This window comes from Syngnathus scovelli, chromosome 6 (genome assembly GCF_024217435.2).
Source record: "Syngnathus scovelli strain Florida chromosome 6, RoL_Ssco_1.2, whole genome shotgun sequence".
Lineage (NCBI taxonomy): Eukaryota > Metazoa > Chordata > Actinopteri > Syngnathiformes > Syngnathidae > Syngnathus > Syngnathus scovelli.
Window position 1 is genome coordinate 15,683,748 of NC_090852.1, and position 26,422 is coordinate 15,710,169.

Sequence of the window (26,422 nt, forward strand, 5' to 3'; positions counted from 1 at the left end):
GCATTATTATTAATAATAATTTATTTATTTTTTATTATTAATTGGAAATATTTCAGCATTTTTACAGGGAAAAATACCAACAAAAGAGCGAGAGAGATGCCAGGCCCCCCGGGTGTGCGCGCGTCACAGCTTGAAATAGTGATCCGTGAATGCGCGTTCACGCGTCTCGCCTGCCCAAGATCCCGGTGCGCGCGCTCCCGCGTCAGGCTTGTGGAGAGGGGGGAAACATGCAGCGGCAGTTGTCGGAGCCACGCCGAAGAGCGAGCGAGCGAGAGAAGCGGAGGATTCGTGGACGAAAAAGCCCACTCGCATTAGTGTCACCGGTCGATTTGTTCCCACTCGGATTGCAGTGACAAGAGACGCCTTCTCCCGCGGGATATTCGCCTTGACGAGAGCCGCTCAACGTCGAGGAGAGGTAAGAAAAAGTTGCTTTTGAAAAGGAAAGAAAAAAGAAAGCTACAAGTCGCCTCGCCCCGGCTTCTAACTTCCACTTTTCAAGAGGGGGCAGTGCGATTAAATGTCCACATTCCAAGTTTGCAAGCGGTTGTTGTGGAAGAAGGGTGCAGGCGGGCGGGCGGGCGAGGTGACGTTTCCACGCTAGTGTCACGCCGCGCAAGAGGGCCAATATACAGCCCCTGCTAGTACATGTTTAGCATTTTTTTGTGGGGACCTTCTAATTGTACAAAACTTAAATAAATGGCTCATCCTGTGAACACGCTGATGGGTGGCAAAGCAGAGGTTCTCGTGCTACCAGGGGTCTTTGAGAAGGCATCAAGGGGGTCCTCGGCTGTCAGCTTTTGTCATGTTATGTGTTTCCTCAAAGCCAATAAGAATTATAAGTAAGAATGGCGAGGAAAATTTAATGTTTGCCATATAAGAACAACAAAAATGATGCAGTATACGCAGCTACATCATGATCACAGTGGAGTTTTATTTAAAAATACATTAAATCCAGATTTACATTTGAGTTTCATGTTTTTCACTTGGCAGGAATCAACTTAATTACATCTGGATGATTTTATTTTATTTATTTTTTGTTCCCAGAGATATTGCCAGTGTTACAAAGCACATTACACATGTCACAGATAAAAGTCACAATTTGAACTTTCAAGTGAGAACTTTGAAGTTCAAATTATAGTTAAATTAATAATTAAAGTTCCTGCCAATCAATCTTGATGCATTTTAGTTCTTCACAGACCCTAATCCTCTTCTGTTTTTGAACGAATGCGAATTCTCATGTCGAACTGAATATGAACGTCTGTATGACTTTGACAGCTTCTCTACGCACGTCGAATTTTATTTAAATCAAACAACATAAGCAGCTAAACAGGCCACTATAAAATTGGAAATGTACCCAAGCAACTCTGGATGAGATCTGTATGAACCACGGTTGGCATATAAAAAGACGTTTGCGTAGACGTGACCTCAGCACACCAAAACCAAACGTTTTGTCATCTGGTCACGTTTGCAGCACATCTCTTAAGCTCCGAGAATTGGAAGCAGACAACTCATTCTGCACTTGCTCCAAGATCTCGCTCCAAGCCGCCACGAGCGTCTGGCCATTGTTCTGCTCCCCACCTACTGAAAGAGGACCACCAGGCGGGCGGACGTGTCGTTGACATTTGAAACCGCTCTCCCGCAAGCTTTGTGAAGTCAACACTTGTTGGATTGTTTTGCTGGATTGTCACGACGTGGCCAGATTGTGCTCTGCTGCCGTCTTTGACTTGGTTTTGATTTGTGGTGTCTTTGAGTCACAAAGGCGCATTTGATGTTGAAATGCTTTTGGCGTTTGGTGGCATGATACGTGGCCATGTTTGCTCTGCACCTCTTTGTTTGCTCACTATCTACCCTCAGCAATATTACTCACACATTGTGTTGCAACAATTAGATAAGGAGGCATCAAACGTGACCTTTATTATCTATTCGATTACTGTTTAGGCTTAATGGACACTAGGCCTGGCAACATATAATGAAAGAGAATTCCCATTAGTATGTGTTAGCATTAGCGTTAAGCTAGCTGACTGAAAGGTTAAGATATGATACCAAGGACCTCAAGTACAAAAAAAAATAAACACTTGCGGGAAACGACTATCAGGCTATCAGAACGTTTTTGTGCCAGTTGCCTCTGAAACAATTCTTTGAAGCAAGTGTCATATGACACAACGACCTCTGACCTCTCTGCTAGTGCCCTAAGCAGAACCCAGGAGCAGGTGTAGCCCAGAGGTGCATAGTTGAGCACTATCGTCTCATTATTTTGTCTTAGCAGAGATACAGTCCCATCGGGGCGGGGGAATAAGACGGTCTATTGCAGCGCAGAGCCAGATGCGTATTTTCGTCTCGGATATTCTTGTTTAGATGTGCGGGCGGCAAACAGTTCATGTTTACCCTAATGTGGCCCTTGTCCCTCTTGACATGAATAAAAGATTAGAGCGGAGGAAAAACAAACTTATCTTCTGCAGGAAATGGCTCTTAAATTCTTTTCATTGAAAATTCCTTGCAAAAAATTCTTCTCATCTTTGTTTTTTTTTTTATTTCAGCCCCAGCGCATCATTTCACTGGGCCGTGTTGCTAAGCTGTGAGGGCAAGTACCTCCAATCGTGACTCGAATTAAAAAGCCACCGTGCCGCTCCTCAAACGAGTCCTTCCGTCAAAGCGTGTGTGTCCCGCTCGCAGGCCGGGCAAAGTGCAACCATTCAGACAACCAACTTAATGAGCCCAAGCCGGTGAGCTTCTTTCTCTTTCGGTCAGATCAAGTGCGCCTGACGTCATCGTTGTCCTTTGCGATCTATAAAACAAAAGCGGATCTTCTGCCAGAGGTGACGTCAAGGCCTTTTGGATAGCTGCGGATTGTGGGTGACTTTTCAGCCCACCCCAAATGTTTGTAGAAACGGAATGTACTGTTTTGTTATTGCCTCTTGGGAGGTGATTGATGAGGCTCATGGTAGACATTACGTTGGCTCTTTTGGCAGTCAGGACAAAGTCAAAATGATGCTCTAATCATTTTTAATGAGCGACTGGCAAGTTATGGCCAATTAAATGACGCCCGGACACTTTTGTGTTTCTGTCGGGGGTTGGTTTGGTTGATTAGGATGCAAAAAAAAAAAAAAAAAAATCTGCAATTAAGTGGGTCAGTTAATTGTGAAATTTGTCTTTGTTTGCGTCACTAAGACTGTAGTATACTGCCCCCGGTGTCCAAGGTGTGTACAGCAGAAGAAGCACAAGAACGGATTAATGGCGTTAAAATTCTGTTCAGTGGAAAAAAAAAAAAAAGTTGAAATAAGAACTGTGCTTACATTAAACTCAAGCTAAGCCACCCCTCGATTTGTTATCTTGTTCGGAGACTGTGGTTATGATCCTTGAGCTACTAAATAAAATGTATTGTAAAAAAAAAATCTGTTCATCTCAGGATCTGAAACAAACAAAGAATACAGCTGGAGGTGACAATAAAAAGCCACAAAAGAACAAAACAATCTGTGTCAGGCCAGCAAGGACCTTAGATGAGTTTGGTGTCCAATTTCATTTCCAAAGAGCCTCTCGACACACTCGTGCGGATGGCGACACACTCAAATACACACATTTGTGTACTACGTGCTAAACCGGCCTTTGTACATTCTCGTGTTTGGTTTTGTTGAAAAGGGCTGCGCGTCTTCATTTGCATTTTTTGATCGAGCGCAGAAGCGAAAGACTCACGACACAATAGGTAAAGGACGTGTGAAATGTTCTTCCCGACGCTGCAAACGCACAAAGTCTTCTTCTGGTGTTCTTAACTAGGTCGTGATGACTCAGCTGTTGGCGCTAAAAAACGGATAAAGGGAGCTCGACGGCACATCATTGCTCAGTTAAGAGCTTTTGTCTTTTTGGATTTGTTTTTTTTTTACAAAAATGTTTTAATCTCATTCTGTCACAAGCAGGTGTGCCTGCCAATCGGTGTATGAACTGCTGACGCTAACTAAATAGATGAATGGCATTATTCTTTTCAGGTCGGATTTTACGGATCAACCAGGGCGGAGCGATTTAATAATTGTGAGATTATGTAGTATTTGGTAATCATCACTGGCTCACGTAAGCAAAAAAAAAATCAGAGTCGAGCCGGGCACTATTAATTCGATGTGACCTTTTTATCGTACATCCATATCTAAATTCCTCTTAAGCCCAAGTTTAGCGGTCACGCTAAAAGCAAAATTTAAATACTTTATGCGTACGTTTTACGACTGCGTAAAATGCTGCGGAGTATGTTTTTGCATCTTTTTAGTCCATACAATGAAAATTAAATCAAAAGGGATGCAGTAGAATTAATGTCACTGATGGGGAGCAAAAAAGAAAGGCCCTGAAAGAAATTCTCAAGGCAACGCAATGTTTGTTCTCTATCATGAAGGATATTTTAAAATTAATTAATTAATTATTCATTGTTGTAATTTGAAAAAATAATTATTAAATAATTGTTTCATGTTTTATTAATTGGGAATTTTTAATTGGTTAATTTAAGCATTTGCTTACTTTGCCACTTGTAAATAAACAAACGCCATCTTGACCCCCCGACACTGCAAACAATTTCAAATTCAGCTGGGGGGGGGGGGGGGGGGTGGGGTCTCTCCCGGAATTCCGTTGAGCTCATCCAACCTGCTTTTAGACTCACGGTACACAATCCATCCACGGGCTGAGCTCATTAACAGTTTAGTTGAAACCCCTCTCACTTGCGTAAATGTTGATGCATGGATGGACGGCACGGTCGGATCACGCCGAGATAAAAAAAAAAAAAAGAAAAATCGGTCTGCAGATATATCGGTCAAAAAGACGATTGTCCATTGTGTCGATGACGTGTCTGTCTGAGAATGGTGTTGAATGTCATGTTGGAATTTGCACATGAATAAATGTGGGACTTTATTTAGAATGGCGCTTTGCAGATTTAGTGAATCGCCCGCCGCGGCTCCAGTGTGTTGTTGTTGTGGTGGTGGTGGTGGCAGGTTGGGTGTCCTGCCCAGAGATTGGCATCCAGCCACTGAGCTCAAAGGGGGGGGGGGGGGGGGGGTCCGTAGGACTGAGTGACAGGAACAGTGGCAACACAACAACAAACCAACATGCTCCGAAAATTCGTCAACATCGGGGGGGGTGCATTCGGCGGTCGTCGCACTGTGAAATTTAATCGATCGTTAATAGCCGAGCGGGGATAGGGTGAGCTACACCAAACTGAATTAACTTGCTAGCGTGTGTGTATAAACAGAATAGAGCTGCAAGGTTGACTCTAGAATTTTCTGTTTTGTTTTTCTTGCTGGTTCTTCTTTTTGCAGGATCTCTTTCAGGCTCTCAGCATGTAAGGAACATTTTGCCAGATATGAAGTCACTTGTCTCCACAGACAGCAAAGCCAAACTCTGGCATGGTTTGAAGGCTTTGAATCTGGATTTGCCACCTCTGCTTGTTTCCAAGACTTGGTGCAGAAGCATATTTAAATTTAGCATCTGATGCCATGTCCGTGTAATCCTAGTCATGGGCTCTCCGAGCGGCCCGGATGCTTTTTTCCGCCCTGCCCTGGCTCGGAGACACACAATCATGACGTCACGTTAAATGGACTCGGCTTTGTAGTCGGACTGTTTCACATGCGTGATTAAGTCAAGTCGAATTTATTTATATAGTTAGTTATAAAAGCCAACAAAGGCTGCAGTTTAAAGAATTGCAGCTGAGTTCATCTTTTCACTTCATTTTGGTCCTCTGCCTCTGTTCTGAAATATTCCCGGATTTTTAGTCGTGATGTCTAAAAATATGCCGTTTCATTTTGACCCAGCATCCAAATATAACCATCTAAAAAAAAATGTTTTTGTTCCATTTTGTTCTTTTTTTTTTTTAGAATGACACACTTGATTTCAACTTGGATGTGTTTCTGAACGCTTTCTTGTCGGTTAGCAAACGTCGCAGCTTCTCGTTGTGGAATTTGTGTCGTCGTCTCGCCCAACTGGGTTTTGGCTTACGGTCACGCTCGGCAGACCATTGCAGGCAAACGGCCTGATGCTCCTCCTGCGGCCTCAGCCCATTTAGTCTGCTGCGCACGTGAGCAATTTGCTAAGAGCAGGAAACATTGAGCTAATTTCCTCTCCCGACTTAGCGAGCATGCTAATTCCCCTACAATTCAATACACCAACCAAAACACTTTGTTTAAATCTATTAAAGTAGCGGCTTTATTTTTGGGGGCACTATTTTGACAGTATGTCAACATGTAATGACTTTTCAAGTCATATTTCCTTCCTTCCTAGTTTGTCCAGACTATCTGTTAGCCTGCTAGCCTGACAAAAATGGCCGTTTGTGCTCTGCCGACCGCCAATGTCGTTGTTGTTGGAATAGATGTTTTATTTTTTTGAGCACTATTTTGACAGAATGTGACCATGTAAAGACTTTTCAAGTCATGTTTCCTTCCTTCCTTCCTAGGCTAGTTTGTCCAAACTATCTGTTAGCCTGCTAGCTTGACAAATATGCCCATTTGTGCTCTGCCGATCGCTAATGTTGGAATGATGGTCAATCAAGAGACATGCTGTACCTTCTTAAAACAAACCCAAACAAACAACAAAAAAGTATTCACTCTAAACAAAGTCTCCACCTCTTAAGCGCGGGCTCTCAACAGTTCCGAGCCAAACAGCAACACTGCCTTATATAGCTTGCTTTCTTGCCTGAGCTCACGAAGTGAGCAAAACCAGATTGCCAGAAGGGAGAAGGTGAAGACACAGGAGTAGCCCTCCTTATTTATTTACCATACGGAAACTCACAGATAAAAATGGGGCTTGTTTGAAATCATGTCGTAGACTTGTTCGCGACTTGAGCAAATTTCGGGTTTTGTCAGGGAAGGTTGCCAACATTGTCGCAAGGAAGTTTTGAACATCCATTGTCCCGCTAACAAGTGTATGCAAAACCCAAAGTATTTATAAACGCTCGTAAAAAAGTTGTTTTGGATTCAGAGACCAAGTAAAAATGGCGACTACAGAGACTAATACCAAGGTTGTTAGCATAACGTGTGTGTCGCGATGGTCAGAGTTTTGCCCGGACTTTGTTGAAACCCAAACTTCCCATCAAAATAACAGGTGATGAAGTAACCCTCCTCCAAGCACTGCTGCAATATTCCAATCCCCAAAGCAAGAAAAATCCAATCCTAGTGGGTTTTATTCATCTAGAAATGTCTGACATAATGATTGCCCCTCCCCACCACCACCACCAATCAGCAGATATCACGAGGAAATGTTTTAATCCTGTGAGACATGGCGAACGTATTTTGAACTCGCATGTCACCTTTAAAGCTCAGCAGCTATTTTTGGACAGTTTTTGTATCGTTTGAAAGCCTAATTAACTGCGTGGAAAAATCCCCTCCTGGTCCCCGCCTGGCCACGGTTGGCAACGAAGCGGTCGGTCGGTCAGGAATGTTTCAAGGGTTTGTTTTTGACCTCATTATCTCTTGAATGCTGATTCACTGATAACGCAGCCATTAGCTGGAATGGGCTCAACAACTCCCCTTTAAACGGAGCATCGGCTTTTTCTTTCTTTCGAATCACCCCGAGGAACGTCATTAGTGAGTTTCGGGAAGGTTGTCTGGGAAAATAATTCCTAATTCCGGACTAAAATCTTCAGCAGATGTGGTCAGATCAAATCGGAGCATCCACAAAAACAGACATGGGCTCGGGTCTTTCGATTCTATAGATTTGGTTTCCACATTTTTTTTGAAGCACTCCGGACCTTGCCACCCAAGCATTCATAAATGTCATCCTTACATTTAACGGCTTTTTTTATTTTCCCCTAGAAAGATGAGAAAATCAAAAGAGTCCACCCCAGGAGTTGAGCTGACTTTTTAATGATGTGTTTAGGTGACTGCGGCTTTTCTGAGAGCCGGGCGCTGCCAAAGTCAAGGCCGTATTGACCGACGATGCGGATCCATTAAGATTACACTCTGTTGACTCACGGTAGCTCTTTAAGTTACTTTGCGTATTGATTGATGCATTTCCCCGCCGCGATTGTCCTTGATAAATGCATTAGGAAGTGTCCGCTGCGTTTTACCTCCAGTCTTCCGAGTGGCCGTGCTATCTCTCCCCATTAAAAAAAAAAATGGTCCGAATCAATTAAGAGTGTTACTCTCAGGAATGGAATTTTTAAGTCTGCCCTTGTAGCCCCAAAGGAAGACGAGGTCAAAGAAGATCAATGGCTGAGTGGATGTCTGGAGCATGTGTTCTTCTCCCATTCCCCCTCTTGGAGCATGACTATCCCCACAAGACTCCGAGAAGGGGCAGCTGTGAGAAGTTTCCGGAAGACCGCACTGATAAAAAGCCCCCTCCACCATTCATCTCATTTAGCCACAAATGCTTCCGTTTCAACAAAATGCTGAACAGGCGCTATTCAAGTTTCACTCTGTATCCAAAGATAAAACTCAACGGGTCCTTTATTTATTCATCGTGCAGACATCGAAGATCAATTAAAAAATTCACCACATTTTTGGTATTTCCTGCATGTGGCCAAGCACTGATCCCAGTCGGATCCTGTCCAGAATTCTTTCTCTGTAGTATGAAGAGAATGTGACATTAGATGTGAGGTCATCATGTCTGTCCAAGGCTGCCGAGCTAGCTATGGCTTTTCCCATGCTCCTCGCCAAGTTTTATTGATTGGTGAAGAATGTGGAAATGCAAAGAGCTGAAAGTTTTTGTGAAGGAGATTATCATTATTATTTTTATTATTATTTGTATTATTATTTTTCCGCAAATTGTCTTTAATGCTTTATTTCCACATAAAGGCCTTTTTGAACAAAGCACATTGTTTCTTTGTGGTTAGCTAAACCACTCTTCATTGCAGCCTGCTGTCCACTAGGGGGCGTTTGGACAGATAGCCTAGCTACCATAGAGGCATAACCTAACGCAATTCAAAAGCACCACGGCTCAGCTCAGCTCATCTCAAAATCCATGAAAAGCTTTGTTCAAATCTGATTTAATTTGATTAATTCCACAGAGCTTAATTTTTTATTTTTTTTTCTCAAACCATTCCGGCTCACAGTGAGTTCAGATCCAGTGATTATTTTCTGCTGAATTATTCCACTTCCCACAAATCCATCTTGATCTACTTTGTGCGGAATATTATTGCAGGGGACCCCCACTTGATTTCCTCTCCAGTTACTCGACATGTTGTCATGTTCTTGCCGATTCCAATTTATTGCCCGCCGCCGCGTTTCAACTCGACTTGAGCCGAGTCCTTCCATCCGGCCTCCTGTTGCTTGACTGTCTCGCCAACTTTGTGCCGTCCGAGTCAGCTGTTCACTTTTTGAACCACCTGTGGTTTCTTCTATCCCAAAAAATTGCATCTCACGCTTTGAAGATTGCAATTGATATCCGTCGGAATATTTCGCCGCGCTTTGAAAATTGGTTGATCCCAAAACAATTGTTTTGTGGTGTGTAGCTGTTGCGAGACGAAGATTTGTTGTGACTCCGCTTGTGCCGGACCTCGTTCATCCCAGCCCCTCTTCTGTGTTTTTTCAGCTGTGTTTACATGGCAGCTCTTGCGAGGGTGGGGTGAATACCTTCCTCCCATCCTGACATTTGTCCTTTTTTGGTTCCATAATTTGGTTGACATACTTGTTCGTGTAATAAAGGCAAAAAAAATAATAATCACAAACCATCCTGTCAGTTTGCAGGATGTGGATTTTGCATTATTGATGAATATGGAATTGAAGCCGCTGCAATCGGGGCTAATCCCTCAACCGACACATCCCGGGATTGTCGATCCATAAACGTCGGGCCCTCAAGCCTCACTCGTTCTTTCAATTTATCGCTTTTACTCTCAATCAGAGAAATTTGTCGTGTGTGTGCGTGTCATGCAACCTGACATAACCGTGAACGGGAGCATGTTTGTGAAAAATGTGCCGATAATTTGTCACGTTTCACATTTCAGTCGTCTTTTGTTCCATTTTTGTGCATTGGACATTTTTTTTTTTTTGGTCTGGCAATTAAAAGAACGCCTAAACCTATTTGGATCCACGCAGTGGCTTTGCTTTTGCTTCCAGTGTCTCCTGTGCCGCTTCAGCAAAGTCATCCAGGGGATCAGAAGAATTTTAATGAGCTGAATGAGTTAACAAACGTGTCTAAAAATAACTGCAGCGTTAGCGTTTTGCTTTTTGAGCTTAAAGGCGCTCTTGACTTTTCCTGCAAAGTCGCAGACGTGTTTCGTTCGAACCCGCTATTCATTTGACGTCGTACGGCGAATATTGATTCTGTTCTGTCATTCACCGGCGTAATGATTTAATTCATTCACTACCACTGACGCATATAGACGTCATAGTTGTATTTCACTGGCAGCCCAGATAAAATACAACTTTGACGTCTGTATGCGTCAATAGCAGTGAATGAGTTAATATTTATACATCTCGAGGGTCTGCTGTGACCTCTTAATTGGACGGGACAAGGTGGCTTTGATGTATTCCGTCCGTCACGCTCATTACACCCTGGCGATGATCGCTGAAGTCTTTACGGTCGTCAATCAGACCAAGTATGGTTTGTTGGATGTTGAATGCGTCAACTTGGCCCATGTCGATGTTTTTGTGACCTTTTGTGGGCTACAAAAGCCCAGACAAGCGACATGCTCTGGTCCCCCTTCGCCCTCATTACCCTGAATTTATGTCCCTGTTGTACTTTTGATAAGATTTTATTGCCGGCACCATTCTAACAATCAGTGTAATTAAATTTGCTTGCAGACATTCGTAACTGTTAAGAAAGAAAACAATAGACGGGCGCGATTTGCCCAAGTCGCTCAAATGTGCTATTTTAAGGAACGCCGTTTTCCTCGTCTTAACTGCTCGGCTGTGCTTTTTTTAAAATACAAGGCCTTAACGCAACATGTCGCCGTTGTTAATATTTAATCGGACAAAATGGCTTTCTTAAATATTCAGTTGAATTCATCACTGAGCTCCTGTGGAGTGAAATCATTACCAAAAAAAAAAATTGCCTTGTAAATAATGAATGGTAATGACACTAGTAATGTACAAAATAAATCTTGGACGCCTTAATTGAAAGTCTTTCGATTCGTGACGATTGAAATTGGACTTTGTACAGTCCAACGTTGGTTTCGAGTCATCTGCTGAGTGAATGGCTTTTTATCATTTTTTTATATATGTCACAGAACTTGGAATTCCATTTTTCTCTTTTGAAGAAAGCCAACACAGCATACATGAAATCCATCAACTGTTAAATTCCCCACATTACTGGCGGGCATCCTATCTTTCATTCCGATAACTTGAAAGTGTTAATCTGGACCGGCGTGACGTAAAATCTGGCGTAGGCTGGCCGAAGCCACGCGAGCCTTTATCAGTATCGCGTGCAGAAACGCCGCAGCTGGTTATCACTTTGCGTCACCCGGCTCGATCCCCCGAGCTCAACCCTGTTGAAGAGCGAGCGAGCGAGTCCATTCAGCCGCTTTGATCCTTCATGGCGTCAGTATTTGCCATGCAGATTTACAAAAGGCCGAGAATGCTGTGCACTGATAGCGGAATGGATTGAAACAATATGTGGATGAGCGAGAGAGTGCGTGTGAGAGTGTGTGCGTGAGAGAGAGCCTTGTTTGGGTTCCAAAAGTTTCTCTGGCAAACTCCGATGACAAAGCAGGAGCCAATGATTTCTGAATTTGCATGTGATGAACAGCTGTCAGGTGATGATGAATCGGCTTTGTGGGTGTTCCAATATTTACGTCCGCTCCACACAGGGCTGTAATGGCAGGTTAGCCGGGCATAATCACAGCTAACCACCGGGCGCTTTTTTTCTCGGAAGCCGGCTCGCACGAAATGGCATGGCAGGCTTGTTTGTGACGGGTGACAATTTTTGTTTTGTTTTCTCATGTCAAGTGCGACTGACTAACTGTGTGAAAGCGAGCATCAAAGAATGGAAACGCTTATGGCTTGGCTTGCTATGCAAACATCTTGTGTTTGTTTTTTTTGTCTCCCACTCAGATGCCGTTGCGGTTCAAGTAGCTTTGATTGCAATATGGCTGATCACTTCTCTCGTCCCTTCATATTGTGTTCGTGTTTTGTCTTTAACTCTGCTCATAACATATTTCCTCCATTGCGAACCTCCCTTTTTCCGCATTTAACTTTAAATTTACGATTGTTTGTGTTCTACACATGAAACTGTGCTTTATTAACTTTATTTTTTTCAGCCATTTAATGAAGGCTAGCTTTGCCGCAGACGCCATCTTGTTTACACTCGCAGTCATGTGACCCGCATTCAGATGCGCTTTATGAATAAAAGTTTGTGTTTATTTCTGTAGTGTATCATGAAATGAATGATGAGGAACTGATATTTGTAAACACATTGACTTGATATTTGTGAATATATTGAGATGTAAACAATGTGGCCGCGAAATGGACGCTTGTCTGATAGTGTCGTTATTTTACAGAATTTCCGGTCACGACCGCACTTAAAAATCCATCGGGACTTGCGTTAGCAGATTTGAAATTGACTCGGCTCTCGTCTGGAGAGGGCAGGCGGGCGACAGCTGCCGAGCGCCGACGGCTGCTGAATGTATCATTAGGCGGCATTATGACATCGATAGGTCTCGGTGGGAATTCGTCTGACTTCTTTTTTCTTTTTTTCACCAAGCACTCATGTTTCGAATGACTTGATTGCACATCTGTCTTTGAACTTGAACCGGCAAACGTGAGGGGAAAGACCAAGGCCAAGCCCGTCAACGGTTGAAGCACCCCCCCCCCGGCCGTCGTTTTTAAACGCAAGCAAGCAGAGAGACTGATTGGATTGGAAATGAGGATGGGAAATTGAAATTTGCAAAGCCTTTTGCGAGAGAGCGTACAAGCTAATACAAGAAGACGCGGTACTTTGTCACTGTCTATTTCGGGGGAAGCGTTGATTGGATAATCCCACCAATCTTCCCGACACGTTTCGCTCTAATCGGTTCCGGCCTCCAAACAGGAAAAATCTGCCTGCTGGCAAAACGGCTTGACCACACTGCCGGGAAGCACACGACCCACCTTTCCCTCGAAATGTCAGTCCACGCTAATTGAAGTCTTAAATGCAATTTAGGATGGGAGCAGCCATTTTGCACGGGCGTGAGAAATAGAAGTTCATTCAAAAGATGGCTACTGGTTATTTTGTTTTGATGTTTGTTTTTTTTTTTTTTTAAATCCCTCATAATGATAAATGTGAAAAACAATTTCATGCTATCGCCACATTTTTGAATAATTTGTCAGTCTTTAATGTAATTTTTTTTATCATTCACAGGTTCCACTAGTGGGCGCTGTCTGCTTCAAAAACTGGGACTCAATGGCCGCCGCGCTTGCCTCTTGGCACACAACAATGTGAGTTTGTGTGTGTCTGAATATTTTTTCGATGAGTCCTTTTGGTTATATAAAAAAAAAAAAAGAAAAAAGAAGATTGCAATACGAAGATATTTCTCTTTGTAGGAGGCACATGGTTTTATGTTTACATTTATAAATACGCTTTCAACTTGTGAGCAGAAAATATCCTTTGGCAGCAAAATCATTTATTTTTTTTCTTTCCCGACAAGACGCATCAGGCTCGATTTCACACTCGGGCATCAACTCAAATGCTTTGAGCCAGCGAGGCGGAGAGAGATTCATAATGTAAAAAGCACTCTTGGACTCGGACTCGGAGCTTTTGACCCGCTGCTTAACTGGAGTTGACAGAGGTTGCTGTCGTTCTGCTTTCACCTTCATGGCTAGCCGTTAGCTTGGACACATTTTGATTTGCGGTACGCTTGGCAGGTTGAGGCAAAAAAAAGTGTTTAGTCATTTTTTTTCTTTGGCTGGCCCAAGGCTGACAGCTCATTGGCTCAGAGAACAAATATAAAAGCTGCGTGAATGTCCTTGATAAGAAACAAGAAGAGTTCAAGATTCTGTCTTTGCTTTTGACGCATGTTCCAAAAAAGTGAAGTTTCAAGAATGAGTCAGAAAATTGTCAGACCGCCCGCCCGGCAGTGACATATTTTACAATGTTGAATTATTCATTGAGGTTGTTGACGGACCAGGCACGGAATTCATTTTTTATATTAGCGGCGGCTCATTAGCGATGATTATCTTATCTTTTGCACCCTCACAATCCTCCCGACCGACTTTTTGAACATTTGTGTTTTTTTTTTTTTTTTATGTATTCCATGCCCATCAAATATTTCTTCACGTTAATCATTCTGCTCTGGCCTTGTGTGCTCAGCCGGCGGGTTGCTTTCCTCGGAGACCTTGTCTCTTTTATTTTCCCAGGCAAAACTCTCCCACATCTTACGCAATAGCAAGTACTGCAATGTTATTGCTTTACTCCCCCGCCCCTTAGTGCCAGTTCAATGCAGCAGCCCCTTGCAATATTTTTTTTTTTTTACTCATTTTGAAGTCCACCCTCATCCTACCATTTGATGGATATACACTGATCACAACATTTATCATTTTTCCCCCCATATTATCTTCATTAATAAGAATAATGTTGTGTTCCTGACCTATTTTTGAAACTGAGAAATAAAAATGTGTCGTGTCTCACTCTTGGCAGTGATAACACAAGTATTTATTTATTTATTTTGTCGAAGCTTTAACTGTGATACTTTCCCTCCCGTGTGGTTTGCAAATGTAGTGTCGAAAGTGCTAACGTTTCATTTAGCCGTCTCACGCCGAAGACTATAAAAAGAATGTTTGTTCCTTTCAAGCCCCAAATTTACTTGTCGGGAACTCAAACATGAAGCATCTATTGTTAGTGGCACACATTGATTTTGTGCTAAAATCCCGGAACGTAGAAATGACTTGTTGTGCTGGTGGTTTGGATGGTTCTGGCGCTTGTCTCATTCAAGTCCAGTAAAACTTCACAACAGCCCGCGCATGGATGGACCTGTTTTTTTTTTTATGGGACAGAGATAGTGCGGACGTGGCCTCGGTTTTCCCAGCCCGACTTCTTTTTTTAAATTTATTCTCGTGAAGTTTAGTGTATTATACTGTAGCGTGTTTGCTGACCTTCTCCATCCTGAAGTTCAAATAGCAGAAGCTTCTTTTCCCAGGGAGACTCGGCACAGTTAATCTTGCTGATTCAGCAAAAAATTTTAAGACAAGGCTCTGATTTGCATGTGACACTGTGGTTTGAAAAATCACGGCAGTAAAAAAAAACAAAACATGCCCAACATCTCACATCCTGCATCTCACGTTGAGAATGATATAAAAAAAAAATCTCACATTGAGAGTTTGTGTTGAAAGCTAATCAACACTATTTGATTATGTTAATCAGGTCGGGATTATTTGAGCAGAGAAGAAAATTCACTCCAATAGTGTTTTGTGTAAATCATCCTAGCCAAATAGACAACCTAAAGCATCCTAATCACGATATTCACATTTGTTCATTATTTGATAAGGGGGAAAAAATATTCCCCAATGAAAATCAGTTCGACCCAGCTCAGGCTGTAAAACGCAACCTCAAATGCTAATATGCTCCAGTTTTTTTTTTTTTGCATTCTAAATTGCTTTTTTCCTTTGTACTTACGCAATACATCTTCAGCGTAATCGAATTTTGTGTTGAAGTGACTTCTTCTGCCATAAATCATCACAAGTCAATTAGGTTGCATAATAGCTCGTTACATAATGAAAGCAGCTCAAGAATAGCAGTCGATTCGTTTTTGGCCACGAGCCGCTCCGCTAAACTGTAACAGCCGTGTTTTTATGGATGAACGGGGCATGATTGTCTCACTAATGGGTCTCTCTACCCTCCCACCTTATTTTTACGGGAATAACACTGGCTGGAAGCTTCTCCGCTGCACGAGCTTCAATGGCTCTTTGCATCCTCCCTGCCAATGCTGAGTGAATTCATCAGTGGCAGGCTGATGGTATCGATGGCGTCACTCAAAAATGATCTTTTTTTTTTTTTTAAGTACAATCATGTCATTGACTGCAAGTGTGAATCAAGGAAGCACATTTGCTTCTCGATGGCATCTTGGTTATCACTGACTGCTCAACCTGAAACTAATCCTAAACTAATCCTGCTTGGTTTGGATTTTGATCTTCTGCGCGTGCAGTTGGATGAGTCAGCTTGCCGTCCTCTCTGGGTAGAAGTAGAGAAAGCTTGCCATCTATTGGGGATAACGCGACACTACCACGTCATCATATTTTTTCCTCACACATTTTATCTTCAGTTGTCCAAGCTAAATTTGTGTCGATTGCTTAACAACCCATTTTTTTAAGTATATTTATTTTTTCTCCTCTGCTCTGTATCGCAGGCACGAGATCCCCACGCTTGAAATTTAAACGGCCTCCAGTGCGTTTGGTTCCCGAGATCGACGCCTTCATGGAGGCGTTCGCTGTCCACTGACGGAGGGCCAACCACGCGCATCCGCAGCCATGTCTGCCTGCAGCACCTTCACCGAGCATGTGTGGAAACCGGGCGAGTGCAAGAACTGCTTCAAGCCAAAAAGTCTACACTGCGCTCCGAGCGGCAGCGACAAGCCTCGGGCCGAGCGCAGATTGGCGGCATCTCAGAATCCGCCCCGCGCTGGGACCAGAGCCAACTCCAACCTGGCCGACAACTCCCAGAGGAGCGGCGGTGGCGGGACGGCGCGCTCGGGACACTTCCGTCCACCCGTGGCAAAGAAACCCACCATCGCCGTTAAGCCCACTATGATGCTGCCATGTTCTTCTTTGGGCTCTGGTTCTAACGGCGTAATCCAGAGTCCGACAAATGTCCCTGAGCCGGGCAAAAGTTCAGCCTTCGTGGTCTGGAATCGCAACGGATTGAACTGTAAGAGGGCCAGCGATACGAGGAACAACAACGAGGGCGAGGACGGCGATGATGAAATCGAGGGCTACGAGCAACTTAGTCCCAGAACCCCGAGCGGAAACAATAACAGCGGACTGACGGACGTCTTAAAAGAGATTGCCGGCTTAGGCCCCGGTCCAAGCCTAACGCCGGTCGCCTCCAAAGACTTATTTTGGGGACGGATCAATAGCTCGTACCAGAGGTCATTGGAAAGAGGCCTTCCGGCTTCGAGCTGTTTGGCCATGGGAAGTTGCATCACCGGCGGCAGCACGAGTCAGAAACGGGTTTCGCTAAGTGACAGCGCAGAGATAATCAGCACCGAGGGCGGTCGCTTTTGCTACCCCGAATTCTCCAGCGAAGACGAGGACGATGAGGAAGAGTCGGAAAGAGACGACGAGCACGAAAGCTGGGACGAAAGCGACGAAGAGTTACTCGCCATGGAGATCCGCATGAGAGGCCAGCCGCGCTTCGCCAACTTCCGCGCCGCCACCCTGTCCCCGGTGCCGTTCGCCGCCAGCAAAAAGTGGAACACCGTCCCGCTCCGCAATCGTTCTTTGCAACGGATCTGCGCCGTGGACTACGACGATAGTTACGACGAGATTCTGAACGGTTACCCCTCGGTGGAGTCTGCCGGCGTTATTATTTACGGACCTCCGGACTCTCAAGGTAGCGGCTTCCTTACAAATTCGGGCTCCACCGTTTCTCCGGGATCGTCTTCGTCCCTACCGGAAGATTCCCAGACGGCTTCTAGCAGCGAAAGCGGCGTGTCGTGCGCCGCCCCCAACGGATCGCAATCTCAAAAATCCCCGACCGCCACGACATCTCCTGTGAAAAAAGAATCCGCTCGCAGAGCACTGAGCCCGGTCAAGGTTCTGGAAACGCACAAGGCCGTTCTGGCGATTCACTTGGACGATCCGGATCAGTCGGCGTCGATGCCTCAGGCTCTTCCGGGCCAGCCGGTTACCATCAGTTTTAGTCCCACGGAGGAGCAGGCCAAGCCGTACCGTGTGGTCAACTTGGAAAAATCACTTATTTGTAAACCTTACACCGTCGTCGACGTATCGGCGGCCATGACGGGCAAAAGCGAAGCGTCGGCGGATCCAAAGCACAAAAAAGTCGAAACGTTTTGTTGCACCGCCGGACAGCCGACATCGCCCACGTCACCGACGTCGCCTTTGGACCGTTCAAATGCCCCGCGAAAAAAAATAGGGAGCACGCGCTACCAAGAAGTCTGGACGTCGAGCACAAGTCCTCGTGAAAAGGTCCCCAAAGTCGATCCGGGGAACGGGAACGCCTCCGGCCGCTCTGTACCCTCTCAACATTTGAGCCACAAATCGGCTCCCACGTCTCCGGTCGTCGGGCTGTCGTCTTCCCGAACGGTCCCGGTCAAATCTCCCAATTTATCGGAGATTAAGTTCAACAGCTTCAACAACGCCGGCATGCCTCCTTTCCCCATCATCATCCGAGACGAGCCGGCGTACGCCCGCAGCTCCAAAAACGCCGTCAAGGTCCCCATCGTGATCAATCCCAACGCTTATGACAACTTGGCCGTGTATAAAAGCTTCCTGGGACTCCACGGGGAGTTAGCGCAGGCCAAAGCCGTCGGCAGCCGGGCCACCAGCCATACCTACGAAGAGATCGGTTCCTCCGAGAGCGTCCGATCCATCTCCACGGATAAAACCCTTTCCGGCCGGGGTACTTCTGAAAGAGCGTCTTCGGAGGAGACCAAAACTCCATCTGAAGCAAAATCACCAAATTTACAGCCAAGCCCAAATTCCAACGCTGAAAAAAGTTGTCCAACTCCCATGGCGGTAAGACGTGATCTCAGTCGGGATGATCTTCTCGAACAGTCTTCAGGTGCCGGATTGATCCAACAAGTGGACGCCAGCGTCGTGCTCTCGCAGATCGTGGCCTCTATCCAACCCCCCCAATCTCCTCCAGATTCTCCCTCCGCCCACGACAAAAGCTTCGGCGCCGAGGAACTTTACGCCCTCCCGCCCGACGCCGTGAAAGAGACCCCGACGTCTCTATCACACGAGGTCGCAAAAAACACCATCTCAAAAGTTCTGGCCAAATCTCAGAGCGCCTCGGCCGCCGTTCCCCTCTCGGCTTGCCGGTCCGAGCCCAACGCCCCCTTCCCGCCTCCCAGGTCTACGTCGTCCCCTTATCACGCTTCCAACATCCTCCAGAGACATTTTGGCAACTGGACAAAGAGCGCCGCTTGTAGTTCTCCCCTGCGCTCCGGCGATGGCGAAACTCGTCTGAACGGAGACGCCAAGAGGAATCAAGCGGAGAGCGCCAAACCCAAGCGCTGGATCTCCTTTAAGAGTTTTTTCCGGCGGCGGAAAGATGACGACGAGAAGACGGAGAAAGAAAAGGAAAAGGGCAAGCTGGTCGGGCTAGACGGAACCGTCATTCACATGCTCCCGCCTCCGCCGGTTCAGCAGCGCCACTGGTTCTCGGAGGCGAAAGCCGAAGATCCCTCTCAGAAACCCACCATTGTTTTTACCTACAAAATGGAGAGAACGGAGGGAGAAGAATGTAAGGAGACTGCACTGCTGACACCCGGCCACAGCGAGGAGTCCGGACCTTTGAGCCCGGGGCGACAAGCACCCGCACCGGAGGTCACCCAAGTTGCCCCGGACAACAACGTGAGGTATTTCTCCCAGAACTGTTAACATTTTTCTGCTCCCTCCACCCAAATAGATATGAATTTGCCAATGTCAGATTTGCTTAGAGGAAATAAATGACAAAATTAACTCCTTCACTGCCAATGACGGGAATTGACGTCATGAGTTAAGAGTAGCACTTGACTCCTTTGTTGTCAGGATACATTTCAATCTATTCGGATGTGTTAACTGAATAATCTTAAAAGCGCCGTTAGACCCAAATGTGTCCAAATATTGGACAAGGTCGGCCAGTTCAGCTTATTGACTCGCCTCGGTCATTTTGTCGGAATGCTCTGACACATAACTTATCGCCCCGCGAAGAGTTAACATTTGCTATCATTTGCTTAAGTCGCCCTCCCCCCTTTCCTGACTGAGGCCATTTTATTAGCTGGCGGTGGGCGTGCCCTTCAACGCTAGCAAGCACACATCACCTTAGACAGGTGGGGACAGTTAGAGCGGCGTAAGGCGAGCACGACGAGCGGGAAAATGTCCCCAGCTATGTGAAATCCGTCTCTGCGTCCACGTCGAGATTCACAAATGGGAAACTGCGTAAGCCACTACAGCGGGTGAGAAATAAAACAAACTGTTTATGCTTCAAGAAGTAGATAAGGAAGACAGTCTTGGTGATAATGTTATTCTGATTTGATACGCAACTTTTTAAAGGCCTAGCTTAGTGGGGAAAAGAAAGCAAAGAGAGAACGGAAAGGCTTTCGGTGCCGTCTCAACAAGTCACGTCCTGACCCTGAAACGTGTAGCAGCCGTAAAGGTATTTCTCGTGTCAAGGTCTCGCCAGCTGTGGATTGGCTCACTTTTCGGGACACGTAGCCGCACTATACGCACTTTGACGGCAAATTGGGTGTAGCACGTGAATTATTGTAGTTGGTGCGGTATATAGCAAAGAAGCTACAAATGTGTAAATTATGGTCTCATCTTTTTTTTAACCTGGTCATCTTTCAAAACACCTCTATATCGTCTTGAGCGTTATAAAGATTTGCAGTGTCATAACTTTTGTTATTGATTGACTCACGGGCGACAACCAATGACAAAACGATAATGATTCAATCATCTGTCGTTGCGAGCGCAGGCGGGGAATTCTGAATTAGTCATATGAAAACTAAAATATCAAAACGTCTCCAGAGGGAAAATGAGTCATCTGATTATTCATTAATAGGATCAAGAGCAGAGCATAAAAGTGACATCGTGATTATCGGATGTAATTGACATCGTTGAAAAACCTCAAGTCAACCGCCTCATCTTAAAGGATGACTTCACGACGAGGATCTCTTGTGCGCGATTAGTTGCTTTTAGCGTACAGCCGGTGACATCATAAACAAATAATCATATGAAACATCATTCCCTCTGTGTACTCGAATTAGCATTAGGTATAGCTAGTTTGCCATGCTATAGCTAGCATTTGTTGCTCAACATATGAAGCCGCTCAAACGAGAAACAAACGTAACGCGCTTAGCTAATCACATGGTTCCTTCTCTTCTCATCTCCAGCCAGCTAGCAGCCGCCGGCGCCAACAACGTGGCGGCGGCGGCTGGCGAGCTGCCCGCCGTCACGCCGCTCCCCGCCAGAGTGAATCTGGGCCTGGTGCTCGGGGAGGCCCGCGCCAACCGGGTCGCGTCGGCCGGCAGCGAGCGCAGCGCCAGCCTCGGCGAGCCGGAGGATGACGCCAATCGCTCGCACTCGCCCGCCTCCAGCCAGTGCAGCGCCACCTACAGTAACCTCGGTAAGACTACAAACAAGAATCACCTAATCATCAATTAGCATTCTGCTTAGCCGGAGTTGTTTTGGGAATTTTTGTCGCGTGTTTTTAATTGGAGGGCCGTGATTCACCTCTCGCCACGTTTTAGTATGTCCCTCTCTCACTGGTTAATCACGAAACGTAGCGGCGGGAGGCAGAGTGCTCGCCGCCTCACACGGGGAAAAATCTCCTGGCTTAGCGGGAGCCGCATCAGAGGCGTCTCTGGCATGGAAGCAGGCAACGCAAACTCAGCGTGCCTGCATTTTTTTATTTTTTTTTCCCCCTCCCTTGGAACTTTTAGGCTTCCGCGAACTTGAGGTAGGCTTGTCACTTGATTCGTCGCTTTCTGCGCTCTTTAAAAAAAATATATTTCGCTTGTTGTCATGTTCTGACTTCAGCCACTTTGTTTCAATGCGGCTTGATTTTTTGTTTATTACTTACCATCCTAAAGTATATAGTTACAAATAATAATAAACAGCTCAATGAATATGTAAGAAGCAAAGCGGAGATGTCAATAGTGCAAGACGTGTTGGGATTACCGCACAGCCGTTAAAGATCTTCCTTCCAAGGGAGGATTAACACGACGCATTTACTTGATCCCGACTGCCGTGTCTTAGCGCCTCGACGAAAATGACGGCCGACACGCCCCCTTTTAATTTTGCCAGAAATGAACTATGGATGTGACAAAAAGGCTTTGTGCACATTCCTGATCTTTTCTGACCTTCCATCTTGTTTTGGGCCATCTGCCTGCCTGGCACTCAAATTCTATCGCAGCACCCTCCCGCATAAATAAGGTCACGTCTTCCAGCCACTCTTTAAGCCTCACCGCAGACCAAGAAGAGTGCAGCTTGAGTTAGGCGGGTGGGGTAGGACTCGTGTCCAGCTCCCTCACGTGCCCCCGCCGCCGCACGCTAGCTCCCGTCAAGCTAAACGTCATCTGGGCATTATCGCCATCGGTGAAGGCAAAAACAAATGAGTTATTAGCTGCGGTGGATTCTGTTCGGTTTTTGCGATCGTGTCCTGAACCGGTACGTGATTCTTTCAGGTCAATCTCGAGCCAACATGATCCCCCTGAAACAACCCCGCAGCATGAAGGCATCCAACGACACCCTGGCGTCCATCGATCTCGAAGGCTTGGCCGAGCAGCCGCCACTGCTGCCGCACAAGACCACTCCGCCGCCCTTACCCAAAAAGGTGGTGCCTCGCTCGGTTACGGAGCCCGGCCTGGCCGCCAAGGAGCACCACCAGGGCGGCTTTCGACCCAGGGCGGAGGCCAAACCCGGCGGCACCAACCTGAGCGTGGCCAACCCGCTGTATGACTTGGATACCACCTGGGAGACGGCCAGTCAGAGCTCGTCCGTCGGTACTCACGATCAGGAGAGCGGAGACTCGCTGGAGCGGCCGTCGGGGACCTTCGGCAGAGCCCGCCCGGCTAACAGCACGTCTTCGCTGATGTCGCAAGCCAGCAGTGCAACCGGTGCCTCCAGAGAGAGGAAAGTCTTCCCGAGCACAGAATCTCTCGCCGGCAAGAATCGTAAATCGGGACAAGGCGCCGCCGTCGCCCCTTCCAAGCATCCAAGGCCCGCTCTTTACCGCGGACTGGACAGCTGGGATGAGGTGATGGGCAAGATCAGGGGCCTCCACGCGGACACTCTGCGGAAGCTGACCTCCAAGTGCGAGGATCGTTTCATGGCCGGCCAAAAGGATCACTTGAGATTCGAAACAGACAGCTGGTCTGACTTCAGGCTGACCGCCGGGAAACCTTGCTGCGAGGCCGGAGATGCCGTCTACTACACCGCTTCGTACTCCAAGGACCCGCTGGTCAACTACGCCATCAAGGTCAGACTCTGCTGGCAAACTGTCTGTCTACATGAGCTGCTGCACCGTTTGTGTTCAAATATAACGGCCACATATAGTAGATGCTAATTTTTGCCTGCGTTAGCATTAGCCTTGACCGAGCAAACTTTTTAATTATGCTACGTGCAAGAGCTACTTTGTTTTTTTTGCTATGTGTCGTGTGCACGATAGAAAACAGACCCCAACTGTCAATCACCCTAATTTGAGAGCAAATGTCAACACTCTTTATTTGTTTTTGTAGATCTGCCGAAGCAAAGTGAAGGCGACCCAGCAGCAATTCTTCCACAGCCTGGCCGTGAGGCAGAGCCTGGCCTTGCACTTCAACATCCAGCAGGACTGCGGCCATTTCCTGGCCGACGTCCCCAGCAGCATGCTCCCCTGGGAGGAGGAGGAGGAGGACGAGGCAGAAGAAGAGCAGGGGGAAGACGAGAAGAAAGAGGGCGGAGACGGCTTGAAAGAAAGACAAGTGAAATCGGAAGCTAAACGTCCAAACGCCGAGTCGGACGAGAGCTCGGCGGGCTGCCTGCGCAACCGAGTGGTGGTCATCACGCGGGAGGTGCCTTTCCAGACGGTGGCCGACTTTGTCCGCCAAGGCGTGTCTCGGCACACGCAGAAACCGCAGCTGTACGAGCGGCAGGTGTGCCTCCTGCTGCTCCAGCTGTGCTCGGGCCTGGAGCACATGAAGCCTTACCACGTCACGCACTGCGACCTGCGCCTGGAGAACCTGCTGCTGGTTCACTGCCGAGCCAGCGACGCCGGAAGCGCCGAACCCAACAACAACGGTGGCTGCAGATCCGCCGCTGCCGCCGCCGCCGACTCTTCCTGCCCCGCCCGGCTCATCATCAGCAACTTTTCCCAAGCCAAGCAGAAGAGCGCCCTGGCCACGGCCGACCCGGGCGCCCTGCGAGAGCAAGCTCGACTGGCGCCGGAAATCATCACGGCCACTCAGTTCCGCAAGTGCGACGAGTTCCAGACCGGGATTCTCATCTACGAGATGCTGCACCGGCCCAACCCCTTTGAGGAGATGCCGGAACTGAAGGAGCAAGAGTACACCTGGGCCGACCTGCCGGCCCTGCCCGTGCGCTCGGTGTACTCGCAGGGCCTGCAGCAGCTGGCCCGCTTGTTGCTCACCGTCAACCCCTCGGAAAGGATCCGCATGTCGGAGGCCCGGGCCTGCCTGCAGTGCCTGCTCTGGGGACCCCGTGAGGACTTTTTCCAAGACCTGGGCTGCATCGGAGCCTCGGGCTCGTCGGCCGCCTTCCCCCAGCGCCAGGCCATCCTCCAGAATTGGCTGGACCTGAAGCGCGCGCTGATGATGATCAAGTTCGCCGAGCGCTCCATGGACTCTGCTTGCGGCGTGAGCCTGGAGGACTGGCTCTGCTGCCAGTATTTGGCCTTCGCTAGCACGGAGAGCCTGAGCCGGGTGGTGCACGTCCTGCAGCAGCCGCAGCCCCCGTCCCAGAACCACAACCTCAACCAGTCTGCCCCCGCCGGGCACAACCCCGCTCACTTAGCCTTCCACCAAACTCAGTCCCAGCCACTCTGAGCTCCACTGTGTGGTTGCCAAGGCAACAACTTGGCCCCTTTTTGTGGTCCCAGCGCTGATGCTAATGTTTGGTGTGGGCTGTTGGCATCATCAGCGTTTGTTGATAGGTAAATTTGTGCCGATTCAACATCAACAGCAGGACCGAGTCGGATGAAATGAACGCGAGCTGGAGAACATTACGGCAATGCCATTCAAGCTAATGAAAGACGATTTGGACCATCGGCAGTAAAGCGGCAGCTGCGGTTAGCTCGAAAAGTATGAGTAGATGTCTTCACATGCCACCACCATGGAATATTTTGATACATTTTAGAGGTTTCACAAAAATAGAGCTCTACCCATGTTGTATATAAATTAGCTCAATTTGGATGACTTAATATATTGAATTTTAAATGGTGTTTTTTTTTTAACCATCATTTTAATAGAATTGTATTTTTTCAAATTGATCAAAATTAGTTGAAAATAACAGAATAATATAAATGTGTGTCAAATGTTCCTATTGCAAGAGAAACCAATGACAAGTAAAAGTAGTAAATAAATTTACAAATCCATCATCGGTAGATGTTGATGAAGCCAAAGACCTGCCACAAATTGTCCATTTAAACATCATGACACAAAACATTACGACTTGCGTTTACGACCCTGTCCAAAATGAGCCAGTGATTTATTAGCGACTTGTGAAGCTTTTTTTTTTTTTTTTTTTTTTCTCTCGTCAATGCTAGTAAATCCTTCCAAGTTGCTGTATTACGTTTTGACACCTGTGCAGGAGATTTACAGCCTTCAAAGTTGAAGTAAAATATTTCCCCTGATTTTTCATGCCATCTGATTCTCGCAATAGTTTTCTGGCACATATGAGAATTCTCACTGTGGACAAACAAAAGGGATTTTTTTTTTTTTTTTTGTCTTGGACTGGACTGCATACCAGGGTTGTGTTGGGAAAGGTTTGGTGGCATCGGCGCTAATCCGTTGGAATGTAGAATGTAAAACTTTTGCCGTTTGGACCTTTCAACCCATGAACCACTTAGAGACGGGTTTCCATTCCACACTGCCTCCTTTCCCGTCCATCCTTCTGCTTTTGAGGACCATTATCGCCTTGAATCGGGCCTGCCTTGAAAATTGAATGAAAGGAAAAGCTCGGAGGAACAGAAATCCCCACAACACTAATCCCACCCAACACGTGTTTTTTTTTTTCGTGATCCTCAGACTCGCTCGGCCGCGAACGCACATGGGTTCATTTGTGGTTCGCATGCCTTTGGTTCAACTTGACTCTTTGTTGTTTTGCACATTAAAAAAAAAAAAAAACATCCAAACTGACATGAACAAGATACTTGGCATTGACTTTTGTATTATTTTGCTTGGTTTTCTTTTTGAGGGAAAAACAATTTCTATGAGGGGGAAAATGTTACTTTTGCAAAATGGAATGGTGGTCAAAAAGGGAGGGAAGGAAAGAGACAAAGTAAGTGTGTGAACGGACTTATATACGAAAATAAGAATGTCTGGAGAGCACTGGTGGCTGTCCTTGTATTTAGAAATTCAAGCCTGAATATATACATCATCTATTTTACTTCATTTTTTTTTTTTTTTTTTTGGAGCACCGAACTAACATTTGAACATCCCACCGTCCGTGACGTCACCGTGCTCTGTTCAATTCACGGTGCCACGAATGAACACCACTGAACGGCAACGCATCCGTTGTGATTTCTTTTGACAACAAATGTACATTTATTGTTAACAAACAGTGAACGGGAAAAAATAAAATATGTTTTTGATATGTAGGTGCGCTTTGTTGACTTTTTTTTTACACGTCCTTGACGGGATGACTGAATTTTAGGAGCAGTAAGTACACCACAC

General features: G+C 46.4%; 1 protein-coding gene across 4 annotated transcripts; it reads left to right on the forward strand.

Moving 5' to 3' along the window:
- The first annotated feature begins 152 nt into the window (after positions 1–152).
- Positions 153–26,346, forward strand: peak1 (pseudopodium-enriched atypical kinase 1). 4 transcript variants are annotated; one of them, XR_007482079.2, is made up of 7 exons: positions 153–415; positions 13,237–13,313; positions 16,217–19,408; positions 20,924–21,156; positions 22,217–23,010; positions 23,270–24,966; positions 24,997–26,346. XR_007482079.2 is itself a non-coding variant. In XM_049722559.2 (7 exons), the coding sequence occupies exons 4-7, from the start codon at positions 16,338–16,340 to the stop codon at positions 24,572–24,574; spliced, it is 5,403 nt and encodes a 1,800-aa protein (XP_049578516.1). In that variant the 5' UTR covers positions 153–415; positions 2,538–2,723; positions 13,237–13,313; positions 16,217–16,337; the 3' UTR covers positions 24,575–26,346. The 4 variants fall into 4 exon arrangements, 3 of the variants coding, with proteins under 3 accessions (XP_049578516.1, XP_049578515.1, XP_049578518.1); XM_049722559.2 differs by adding an exon at positions 2,538–2,723 and having other exon boundaries at positions 23,270–26,346; XM_049722558.2 differs by having other exon boundaries at positions 23,270–26,346.
- Positions 26,347–26,422: the final 76 nt, after the last annotated feature.